The sequence below is a fragment of the Lepidochelys kempii genome, chromosome 17 (assembly GCF_965140265.1).
Source record: "Lepidochelys kempii isolate rLepKem1 chromosome 17, rLepKem1.hap2, whole genome shotgun sequence".
In the NCBI taxonomy this organism is placed as follows: Eukaryota; Metazoa; Chordata; order Testudines; family Cheloniidae; genus Lepidochelys; species Lepidochelys kempii.
Window position 1 is genome coordinate 23,359,560 of NC_133272.1, and position 12,853 is coordinate 23,372,412.

A 12,853-nucleotide genomic window follows, 5' to 3' on the forward strand; every position below is an offset into this window, starting at 1 on the left:
TTTTTTCTCCTGCTGATAATAGCCCACCTTAACTGATCACTCTCCTTATAGTGTGTATGGCAACACCCATTGTTTATGTTCTCTGTGTGTATACATCTTCCTACTGTATTTTCCACTGCATGCATCCGATGAAGTGGGTTTCAGCTCACGAAAGCTTATGCTCAAATAAATTTGTTAGTCTTCAAGGTGCCACAAGTACTCCTCGTTCTTTTTGCGGATACAGACTAACACAGCTGCTACTCTGAAACCTCTGGAGGAAGACTCACCAGGCTGCGACAGCCAGCTGTGGTGGGAGCCTGCAGGAAGGGTCAGAACAGGAATAGGAAGAGGTGACAGGGTGGACACTAAGACCCAGGGGTGCCCCAAATTTTCAAGTGCCCTACGCAGCTGCTAAGGACGGCCCTGGTGGGAGGTTCTAGACGAGCATTCACCACCACTTTGCAGCGCGCTGGGTGGGGCTCTTTCCAGCCATAGAACTGCAGGGCTGAGAGAGCCCAGACATATTCGGGATGGGTCTGCCCCGGCCTCTTCTCCAGAGGATGTGTGTGCCCTGCCAAGATAGGAAGGACTGTATAGATTTCAGGCTACACTTATTAAATATTCATTACTAGGATGAAATGGCTTTTATTTTATTACACACTCCATTGTTTACCACAAACAATAATGCAGCCTCGTTCCGGGCCATGTTAATATTCCTAGGTGTTTATGGCATGAAATGCAATCCAGACTAAGCTTTTCAAAGGAACCGAAGAGAATTAGGCAGCCAGAACCTCCTTGAGGCGCCTATGAAGATCCCTACCTCGTAAAGGAATTAAGATGGGATTTTCAATCTGCCTATGAGAGTTAGGAGCATACATCTCAAGTTCACCCTTAATGTCAGAGTTTGACAGCGAAGTAAACGGTCAGCAGGGGCAGGGGAAAGAAGCAGTGCAGTGATGCAGCTCAATGTGTTCTAGGCCAGGGAAATTCCAGGGTGATCACCAACAGTGCAGGAACACAACCTCTCAGCCTTTGCTTCTAAAACCATAGCAAACCTGTGTAAAATACTAACCATTATACAAAAGTTACACACTGCAAACTCTCTACAGCCCTCTAAGCAAATTAAAACATCACAATCATTCTGCAGAAGAGCTGGCCCAGCCATGCAGGGAACAAAAACGAAAACTTCCTGTAGCAATTCAGTGTATCCCGAAAAGGAGCACAGGCCTTTTCCGCTTGTCACAAAAGCAAGGGTGCAGGTACTCCGCCAACTCTGCAGCAAACACGACCAAAAATAAAATATCTGATTTAGGCATTAAAAAAATCTCAGTTAAAGAAACATTTGCAAAATGTTGCCCAGCAAAAGCTAAAAGGATCAGTAAAAATATAAGAAGCCTATTAGAGCAAGAAATGGGTCATAAAATATAGTTTAACTATAGCCAAAAACCAAAAAGCCCACAAAATTTCCAAAGTAATTTTAAAATCCCAACAAAACAATTTTAAAAAACCATTTGTGGAGTGTTAGCTCAAAATCTGCAAAGGATCTGAGTACCCCATCTTAGTCCCTGCTCCTGCCATGTGAAACAGCTGGGCAGAGCCCTGCAACCATATTGAGTCCCAGTAACCTCAGCCATGCTCCAGGTTGGCACAGGTTTCTGTCCACATGCTTCACATTGTAGGAGCAGGTCCTTCCAGCTGGTATTCCTGTGTCTGTCCCTTATACGCTGATACGAACAAACCTAGCCAACAAACAGAAAGGTGACAGTGAAATAAAGGATCATCGTAACGGTGTTTAAAACCCCACAAAGTTCAATCAGATTTCAAACAATAGAGTAAACAGAACGAAAAAGCTAAACAATATGCGAATGAATCTGGCATGTTGTGAAACTTTCAAGAACACTGCATGGTGCCTTCAAACACCAATTGTTAGAACTGGTTAAAAATGGGAGGATTTTTCTGCAGAAAATTTTGATTGTCAGAAACTGAACAATTTGATTCAGAACTCCCAGCATCGTGGGTACTGGGAGCTATAGTTGGGGGTGGCTAATGCTGCCATTCTCTTATCATAAGGTTGCTGATGCAACCCAGATTCAGATCCCTTGTACATATGGAGTCCTAGCGTAGTGCACCGGTCACAAGCACCTTCTAGCTAACTGACCAGGTCACACTCACCACAGAAGAGAGGAAGGTCCAGTTCTGTTCAGCCGAATCAACAGGGGGAATTTCAGTAAAACCTACACTGACATTTAGCCAAGACAATGGGGTTTACATTCCTACTTCTGCAAAAAGCAACACGAGCTCTTCTTATTCACATTTGGTCACAGGAAACATCACCTCCAGCAGCCTCCTTAGCACATGCTGCTTTGCTGGCACAGTAAAGATGCAAAGGCCCCCTGGGGAGCTGACAGAGGCAGACTGCTTTGCCCTCTTCTACAGATCAATGGGCCCTTTCCCAAGAGGGACAGCAAGGCAACCTGATAGCCCCTTCCACACTGGCCTCGCCATTCTCAGGATCAGCTAGGCTGGTTCAGAGTCCAGGTAAAGGACTGAGGAGTTAATGTGCCCCCATAACTGAGAGGGAGAGACAAAAAGGGAGGATTAAATGTGTGAACAAGGAGATAGGGACATCTCACCCAGAACCATGACCAATTCCTATTCACTGTCATTGGAGCAATTCCTCTCCACCCAGACACTTGAACAGCAAATCCACAAGAAAAAGTCCTAGCAGTCAGCAAAAAGACAATGACACAGAAACACCTCAAGGTTGCTGTCAAAGTCAGATCAGAACTGCACACCGTATTCTCTAAAGTGTCATGTGCTTCTTCATCTCTCATAAACTGACCCAAATAGAACAATTTCCAGAGGTGACCTGAGAATCCTGAGCAGTTTTCTTTCTCCACAGGGCAAGCCTGCTGTCATCCGGTGCTGAGACAGAGAGTACTTTGAACACTCTTTCCAATTGCTGATTACCAGCCGAACACACACAAGTGTAACAAGTTTTCCCTAACCCCCAAACACAAGCAGGCCTCTCTACTTGGGTGAGCTCCTCATGGGACTTTACACAGTATATTATGCTGCTTCTGACAGGAAGCGAGATGCCTGGACTGTTTACAATCTAGCTCGAACACCAGATCTTACTCAACAAGAAACTACTGACAGTGACCATTACAATCTGATAACTTCCTACTTAGCTATTCAATTGGTTTTGTTTCTGTGTCTGTTTTAATAAGAACCACTAGAAAATTCCATTGCAAAGCCAAACACTCAAAAGTTAGGAAATGCCAGTATTAACATTGCCTGTGCAATCTTAATTCCACTCCTTTGTGTGTATCCATTAGGAGAAAGTTTGATCACAGACAGTTTTTTCCCAACAGTTCCTCTGTCTCATTCAGTGCAGAGTTGGAAGGTGTGTAATGAAAGGCTGAAGTCTGCTTTGGTCAAGGCTGGTCTTATGCTTTAGGCAATGGAAAAATGCCACAGATCTCCCATGTGATGCTGGGCAAGTCACTTAGCTAGGAGAAAAGCAAACCCAGTTGAGACTGTTTCATTTAGAGAAGGGAAGATTAAAACGTGATGAGAGGAGTAAAGCATTTAAATGACCTCAGGATTATTACAGTAAACACTATAGTTAAGCTTGCCAAACAATTTCCCTTACAATAGCCACTTTTCACATTTTTTATACCTCTTGGAAACTCTTTCTGCACTGAAATTTTACATGCTTGGTTTCTGTCACAAGGTGTTTTTTGTTTTGGTTTGGTTTGCTTTGGGGTTTTTTTGTAAAATTTGAGCAAAATCTATCCAGTTTTTGAGTTATCAGTAAGCGAAAAGAATAGTTTTCCCATTTTAAAACATTGTTCCAATAGGTTTTTCCAGGACCAAAGGGCAGAAACAGCTGGGCCTTTAAATCTGAGATTAATCCTAGACATATTAGTGAATATCTAGTATGTGTTTTACTGCACTTCCAAGCACTCATTGTACAGTGATCAGTAATGAATGTCTGAAAATCCAGCTGGGTGTCTGGGCAGCAACGTATGCCACTAAGGCACCAATCCTGCAAAGAATTATGCAGAGTTTTGTGAGTAGTTCCACGGGCTGGGGTGGCACAGGCTAGCCGCCCGGGTACAATCCCACCTGACCCCACAAGCTGCCACCATGGCCACTCTGCTATTTTTAGCGCCCTAGCTTGAGCAGAGCTAGCATGGGTCTGTCTACCACACCGGAAATCACCCTCCCAGGGGCAGCGTGTGAAGTTAAATATGTATATAAGTCTTTGTGGGATCAGAATCTTAGGTTTAAGCTATCGTGTGAACTCTGGATATGATGCACGTGTGTCCTGCTAAACCAATTTAACAGGGAAATTACTAGTGCACTGAAGCCAAGACCTGCCACGTGAAGATTCCTACATTAATGCTAAATTTGGCATGTTGCACATATAAGGTGAAATCCCAGCTCCAAAGAGTCAATGGGAATTTTGTGGTTGACTTCAATGGATTTCACCCACTGAATATTTTCTATTCCTGGTTTACCCTGATAAATGTGCGGTTGAGTGTAGAGATACATTTTTACTGATTTTATTTTTATTGCATTCAAGATAAATATTAAGAGGAAGCATTACAAGAAAATCAGAGTACTGAATGGCATATCAGGTAACAAGGGGAAAGGGCTGCTAAAATGCTCAGTCAATAGGAGCACGTCTTACAAATTAAAAACACTTAGGAATTAAAAATTCTAGATAATTCTTAAATGACATCCTCACTTTTTCTTCCGATTGCATTTGTATGTAATATAAATGGAACGTATGATCATACACTGGCCCTTTCTTGTGTCAAAATGTAAAGACAAAGAGAGAGACAACAGAAGCTAAAAACATAAAGTAGTAGTCTTGTATGTTGGCTCTGCTTTATCCAGAGATTGGCCATAATTATCGTTGAATCAGCTAAATATCTGGCTTATTAGATCCTTTTTTTAAATTTCTTTCTGTTTTATTTTTGAAAAATTAATCCAGAATAAATATAGATAATAAACTTTTCTTCACCTCCATCTAATCTTCATTATAAACCTATTTGCTGGTAGGTTTCAGAGTAGCAGCCCTGTTAGTCTGTATTCGCAAAAAGAAAAGGAGTCCTTATGGCACCTTAGAGACTAACCAATTTATCTGAGCATGAGCTTTCGTGAGCTACAGCTCATTTATCTTGGGCAATGGATTGATTGACTTGAGGTGTCCCCTGAGCCATGGTATCAAATCCCTGGCCTTCGGGCTCTGTCCAGCTCACTTGATGCATTTATATGGCCTGCTTCGTATACTCAGAATCTCAGGTTTCATTTTAAAACAGCAGGTAACTCTCTAGTCTTCCTAGCTACAAAGAATGTCTTCCCAGAGCAAACCAAGCGTAACCAGCACAGTGACACTCCCTTAGGGTATGTTTACACTTAAAACGCTACAGTGGCCTAGCTACACTGCTGTAGCGCTTCAGTGTAGACACCCACTGCAGTGACGGCAGGGGCTCCCCTGTTGCTGTAGTTAATCCACCTCCCCGAGAGGTGGTATCTAGGTTGAAGGAAGAATTTTTCCAACCTAGCACTGCCTACATAGGGGGTTAGGTTGACACAGCTGTGTAGTTTTCACATCCCAGAGAGATGGAGCTAGGCCGATGTCAGTTTCCAGTGTAGACCAGCCCTGAGTCTGCGAACAGCCTGCAACGGTGACTCTGAGAGAGCTGATCTCCCAACCCCCTTTAATCTCACTGGAGTGTGAACTCTAGGCTCTGATGACATTTGAATGTAACTATTAACCATTGAATTGTTAGCGGACGTAATGGGGAAGGAGGTGGGAGTGAGACTGAGGCCAGGTCTACGCTACTGCTTTGAGCAGGGGGTTGGACTAGATGACCTCCTGAGGGCCCTTCCAGCCGTAATTTTCTATGAGTCTCTCTCAGGGCTGCACAATGTAGTTATACAGACCTAACCCATGTGTAGACAGCGCTGTGTTGGTGGGAGAGCTTCTCCCGTCGACGGAGCTGCCACCTGTCATGAAGGTGGATTGTCTATGCCAAGAGGGGAATCTCTCCAGCCCGCCTAGGAGCATCTTCACATAAGCACTACAGTTATGCAGCTGCACCAGTGCGGCACTTTAAGTGTAGACCCGCCCTCGTAGCACGGAGGCATTGGGTGTTACTGCAAGGAAGGGAATGGAGTGGGAAGACTCGAGGAGAGTGCTGGCAATAAGAGGCTTCAAAGGGGTGTTAAAGTAATCTCTGCCACTGATTACCTGAAAGGGAACATTAAGAATTTTATGATCTCAGGTTCAGGGTACACAACTTGGGCAAGGCACATGGGAGTGTCTCTCAAGGGAGAATAGGCATTTATCTGGGTTAGGCCACCAGACAAATATTACATCTAATCAGTTCTTCCTCAGTTGTGGGGATATTTTTTAGTGCCCACATGTAGGAAGTGTCTAGCATTTAGGTACATATGGAAATCTGTAGAAGGTAGATTAGATTAGTTTTGAGCTGTTCAAAATTCAGTGGTGTTGTATCTTGGACATAGGTGACATTGACAGTCCTTTAGTAGGTCATCTTTTAAAATGATCAGCCTCTTGTTCTGGAGGAGAGTCTGGCCCAAAGGAAGCACATGTATCTAGGACAACACTGAGAATTTGGCACTAGACCAGTGGTTCCCAAACTGGGGTTCGCGAACTCCTGGGAGTTCGCAGAACATTACAGGGGGTTCGCCAGAAAAATTTCACTAATGGCGGCCAGAGGACCCTGGGCTTTGGAGGCAGCACGTGGGACCCAGTTGCAGGGCAGACCGCCCGAGCCCCAGGGAGAGCGGGGCAGGGCAGTTGGGGCTGGCAGCCCGAGCCCCGGCGACCTGCGGGACCTGCAGCCTGACCTCAGTGGGGCTCAGTTGACCGGGGCGATCAACGGGGTCCAGCAGCAGGAGCCCCATGGGTTGCGGAGTGTGGAGGAAATTTAAACTTAAATCCCTGGAAATATTCATGTTTAGGAGGGGGTTTACAAGATTTCACCATTTAGTGAAAGGGGTTCGCGGGCTGTTAAATTTGGGAACCATGGCACTAGACCAATGTACGTGGTAACCTTTCTCCATATTGGCAGAGTGGGTCCTATTGGAGGATGTTGTCAGATCTCCTGAGGAATCTGCTCCATAAATCAGGTTGGCAGGAAGAGCAGTCGGCTGCCATGTCAGAGTGCTGTTATGTGCGGCTGTTATTCTGAGTTTTAGTACAATGTAATCAGTGCCGAACACAGAACTACAGATGCCCTGCGGTAGTATCCGCACTTGGGGAGGGTAACATACCTGTCGCTGGAGCCTCAGCAAGCTAATTCTTAGTCTCAGGTGTTCCTCTTTATTCTGTTGACTCAGTCAAACATCCATGGGTGTGAGTTCCTAAAGCACTCAGCTTGGGCCCAACTCTGAGTGCTAGTGAAAATCCTCCCAGAGGTTGGTACGTTATTCCACGTCAGGTCTTGAAGTGAGGGTTAGTAACTAGGGAGCAGATCTGGCATTGTTAGTTCAGTTAAAACAGGGGTATTGGTCCCACAGGACCTGAGGGGAACCTCCACTTTGCAATTAACTCAAGAGTCTTGCTGGCTGGGTGCACAGGAGAATCGCCTCTGACTGGACCTGGTCATATTTGCTCAAGAGCTACCTCCAGCGCTGAAGGCCTGTGAGAGCCACATCTGGAATGGAAGTATGTATTTCACCAATCTCAAACAGGATGTTATCTGTCAAGGGAACAATGTTATGCTCTTTATCATGGACTGTGTTGCCCTAAATCTCTGGAGAATCTCTGATGGCTATTGCAAGTAGTTAAAGAGAAACAGGGGATGAAGTATGTCCTTCCCTTGCACGGCTCCTTAGAAATAAAGGCTCTGACTCAAAGTTCAAAAAAAGGGTTTCATGTGGAGAACTGCAAAAGGGTTGTAAACTGGTGTCCAAAATTACGTCTCCGGTACTATAAAAAGATAGTCCCAAAGAACCTCATAAAATGTCTCATCAGTGTGGGTGGATAATGACAGAGCTACAGAGAGAGGTTTGCTGATATTTTATTGCCTAGATTAATGATATTGCTCCCAGTATGTACAATCTTCTGGCCTTTTATGTTTTGTCAGGAGTGTGGGTATACTGGTTTTCTAACATGAATTGGGCAATTTTCCCTCTTTAAGGAAGTTATAGAACTTTTGAAGTACTTGAGACACTAAAAACTCCTGAACAAATGTATACAACTCACTGCTAAAGCCATCTGGTGCTGGAGACTTGCCATTTGGAAAGTCTTTTACAGCATTTTCAAATTCATCTGTTGATATGTCTACTTCAAATTGTACCTTTTTATGTTTCGATATTCAGTAATTGCAGGATTTTAGGAGACCTTAAGTGTGAATAGAATTTTCGGTAGAATTTTTAAACATCCAGTGATGTGGGCTGTCCAGACTGAGAGACCTTGGGTCTGATTTCACAGCTTTGCTGAGTACCTGCCGCTCCCATTGACCTCAGCTGAAGTTGTGAGTGCTCAGCACATCAGATAATCAGGTGTGAGGTGTTTCAGGCTGGCATCCAGAAAATAAGCAATGCACACTAGTGGCCAGGCCCACCCCCACCAAGCACAGAAGCCATGCCAGTCACAACTGGTACCCAAACTGTAAGGGTTTCAGAACAGAATCAACTTCTGCACTCCCCCAGCAACAAAACACCCCGGGGTGCATTACTGGGCCAGGCACTCTGATGGTGGACACCCTGCTCTGCAGGAGCACTTGTTTGGTTTGCAGAAGGCACTGGTTACTGCTGGTGACAGCAACCCTGTTAGAGGGCAAACAACTTCTATTCCCAGAACAAATGCAGCATATACACAACCGCATTATAAGCTTCACCTCACCACGCCCACCCACAGGCCCCAGCCGCGACCTGGAAAAACCAGCCCTCAGACAAGAGGGTAGCATCCTGTCTCTGCCCATTCACCCTCCACTAGCATGATTCTATGACACGAACGCCTGCCTGCTAGGAACTGGATTGAGAGACCACACTTCCCATAGGCCAATCAAGTATCAGTATCTGTTATCGCTTGATACTGAATTACGCTCCTGTGACCAAGGATGTTAAGTTGAGACGGCCATCGGGGCGCAATCCAGGGCTCACTTGATAAGCTTTAACCATCTTGTGTTTGACACCAGGATGAAATGTTTAACTCTTTCCCAGTGGGAGACACGCTAACTGCTGGAGCTCTGACTCACTGCACAGCAGCAGCGCTCACCTCCACTGACAACCAGGGACAGAAGAGGCAACTCCCAGAACGAGAGGTGTGCATGAGAGGAGGAGAGCACTGGGCATCAAAGGGGTCACCCAGCCAAGTGTCTGCAGGATACCTAGGGGGGTACCCAGGCAAGCAGAAACGTACAAGGCTGGGAGGGTTCAGGATTGTATTTATGCAATAACTGCTATCACTGAACCTCCTCAGCAGCTAAGAGCACGAGCCACTACGGCTTAAGCTAATGGAACGAGTCCCCTGCTAGGAGCCAGAGCAGAGTCAGAGCCTCTATAAAGCAAGCACAGAGATGGACATGTGACACACTGAACAGTGGATTACCCACAGCAACATCAGTACTAGTCAGCTCCTCCCCACACACAGCCCTGCACCCTCACTGCCCCTCTCTCCTTCCAGCCCAGGCTCCAGGACCCTGCGAGGTGGGAGGGTCACAGAGCCTGGGCTCCAGCCCGAGCCCAGAAGTCTACACAGTCATGAAACAGCCCCGCAGCCCAAGCTCCACGAGCCCAAGTCGCCTAGCACAGGCCAGCCACAGGGTTTTCTTTGCTGTGTAGACACACCCCGTCTTACTGCAGGTAAACTCACCATGGTCAGTGATCTTACCTCACAGTAAACTAAAGCTCCTGCTCTTCTCCATGTGTCACCTCAAGATAGTCCAAGGTAAAAAACGCATCTCTTTTAGTTGTGAAGACAAGGTCTCCAATATCTTATCAGGGAGTCAGGAAATTTGCATTTGCCAGATCAGGGGCTAATGAGGAACAACAGCACACCAGAGGTGCTGAACTCCAGTGAGCACAGCAGCTAGGCTTCCAGCAGCAGCTTCCAAATGCCCTTTCTCCCCCTTCTGAGAATACATCTGCAGCATGAACTGGGATTGTGATTCCCAGCCCATGTTATCACACTCACACTATCTCTCCTTGAGCTAATGGACTAAAACCAGTAGCATAGCTGGGATAGCATGCACAGCGGAGAGCAGTAGCATGGGCGAGCCTTGACGAGTACAAGCCCGCCTCCACCCCACGGGTACCGTGCTGCACTCGTTACACTCTAATTTTGAGTGTGACTCCCTAACAAAGTGAACTTTTCAAGTGTTTGCATTAAACAGGGCGTTCAAAAAAACCAAACGAGTTCAAAGTATCTAAACTAAAGCCACGTCCCTTCGCACTTAATTAGTTTTCACTTTTAGTTTCTCTAATGTGCCAAACCTGCCACTTCGCCATAGAGTTTTCCAGGAATACAGGGTAGACATGTCCTAAATATCTATTGTAAAAAACCCAACCCCTTTTCAGGCCTCTCTGTCTATCACTGTAATAATGGGCCCAGACTCTATTTTTCCCCTTTTCAGAAAGCCTGGCTGGGCCATTCCTGTGTCCCACACGCTGTCCTTGGTGGGGTTCTCACAGTAATTCCTGGATTCCCCAAGAGGACATGGAGGGAGTGTGACATGTCCTGGGGAGGAGGGAACTTACAAACCGTGGAACGCTGTTGCCCTATCCCTAGGGAGATGCTGGGTGGAGTTAAGCACTGGACTGGCTGAATGATCCCTGGGGTTCTCTGCAAACTGTGGTGCCTGTGTCTGGGACCAGCAGGCCCACACCGTATCACCTCAGCAGATAAAGGATCTCATGGAAGAAGCTTCCAGTTAATCCCGTCATACTCTTCAGTCGCAAAGCCAGGAGCTCCCTCCATAGTGAGGAGAGGCTGCCGAGACAAAAAGATCTACCTTCCCCTTTGCACTGCACAGTGACTGCATCTGCTGAGAACCAGCACACGCCCACAGTCAGCAGCCCCAGGCAGCTCTCATCCAAGCTCCACAAAACATCCTCCAGCACTGGCCAAAGTACAGCCAGTTGGAGATCCCTGCAAAAGGGCAACTAGCTGGACAGGTGCCTTCACTCTCAGTCCTCCAAGCAGCACAGTCATTCCTTGGGACTGACCTCAAGCCCACAGCAAAGCTTTGCCGAGCCATAGATGTGAGGGTTCAGTCACGGAGAGACAGTTACTGCCTGGGCCTCTCTCCACACCAAGTCAGCGCTGGTGTCTCATCTCACAAGCACCCCGGCCGAAACACCAGCGTGAATCTCTTCCTCTCACTGGAACGCATGCGGCAGTTCCCCACCTGAAAGCAAAGGGCCTTACCTTGGAGGAGCCATCTGCCGGGTCGTGTCTGAGCCCCTCCATTGCACACTGAGGCCTAACGCTCTCCAGGGCTTGCGCTGGTGCCTCCCATCGGCCTGGGGCCCACAGGGAGCTTGCCTGGGATTGCACCAGGACTGACCGTCCCTCTAGACCAGGCTGTGACACCCCAGGACTCAGTTCAAGAACCACCCCGTTGCCAATATCCCCCAAAGGGGCTCCACCTTCTTGCACATCTGCCACCAAGGGCGAGTCCTGACATACAAGACCTTCAGGGACTACGCTGCTGTGCCATGCTGGGCAGCCCTGACATGGTGACAGCTGTATTAAGTCAGCATGTGGCTTCTTTTCTTCCTGCTTCTCCATGTCTTTCTGTGGGGCAATGTGCTTCTCTCAAACACTGATCTCACCCTGTCTATGGCTAGGAATTTTTTGCAGCCACAAAGCTCTAGAGGACAAGATAAAAACCCTGAAGGCATCACAGCCTGAGCACCGGAGAGGATCCCAGGAACATCTTGGGCTGCATTTCTTCACTGCTGGGATAAAAGGAAATGGAAGAGTCTCTCTGCTAGGAAAGGGTTACCTTGCATCATCCTCATTGTAACCTGTCAAAGATTTTGCAGACTGAAAATCCACGGTGTGAGCTCCCCCTCCTTCCCATCATACAAAGACTGCTAAATGAACGGCAGAATATCAAGGTCTGTGTTCTCAGCTGCAGCTCCTCAATGCACCGGCTCTGTCATCACTCAGCAGGGTCTCCGGTTCTCATTCCCAGAGCAAACAGCATCCAAGCAGGGCTGCTTATTTATTCAGGGTCTGATGCTCATCTGCAGCTCTGTGCTACGGAGGCCTTGTCCGATCTAGTGCTTGCCTCATACTCACACACACTGAAGCGATGACGTAAGTGGAGGGGCTGGTAAAGTTGTCAGCCCTTAATAGCTCCAAGGAATCCTTCCGTGCTGCTTGCTAGATTTTTCCAGTGCACGCTCCATTGCCAGCTGTGGAATCACTAAAATCACCAGCACAAATAGTGCAAAGTCATCAATATTAAGATGGGACTTGCACCTAGTAGGACTGTGTAGCTCCTGTGAGCCCTCCAATAGGAAGAGACTTCTGGTTTCCATGGAAATCATGCTGGAATGGTATGTTTGCTGCCTATTGATTAGAGGTTAGGGTACTGCAATACAGAGCTGTCAGACAACATGCATTTCTAATCCACAGCTACCTCTGCTGAACCAAAATTGACAGCATGCACCCCAAATCCCTACTGGACTCAGAACCAAAGAACCCCTGTCATCTCAGTCTTTAATCACTTTCTAACTCTTTGGCTGAAGCAGCTCTGCATTGTGACAGCTACGTGTATGTTCCTGGGGGACAGGTGTGGGTTACCGCAACTGCAGTCCAACAATATAGAGACCTCAGCAGAACCAGCAGTCACAGTTCCACAACCCAGTCTGG

The 12,853-nt window shown here is 46.9% G+C and overlaps 1 protein-coding gene across 14 annotated transcripts in view; it reads right to left on the reverse strand.

Moving 5' to 3' along the window:
- The window catches only part of TSPOAP1 (TSPO associated protein 1), a 233,618-nt gene extending 221,214 nt beyond the window's left edge, over positions 1-12,404 (reverse strand). For 6 of the 14 annotated variants that reach the window (XM_073316132.1, XM_073316137.1, XM_073316135.1 and 3 more), the window contains exon 1: positions 11,399-12,402. In XM_073316132.1, coding sequence (XP_073172233.1) covers positions 11,399-11,761 — 363 coding nt within the window. In that variant the 5' untranslated portion in view covers positions 11,762-12,402. Of the gene's footprint in view, positions 1-11,398 lie in introns of all 14 variants that reach the window. The other 8 variants (XR_012155490.1, XM_073316129.1, XM_073316128.1 and 5 more) reach the window with 2 other exon arrangements.
- Between the last annotated feature and the right edge of the window lie 449 nt (positions 12,405-12,853).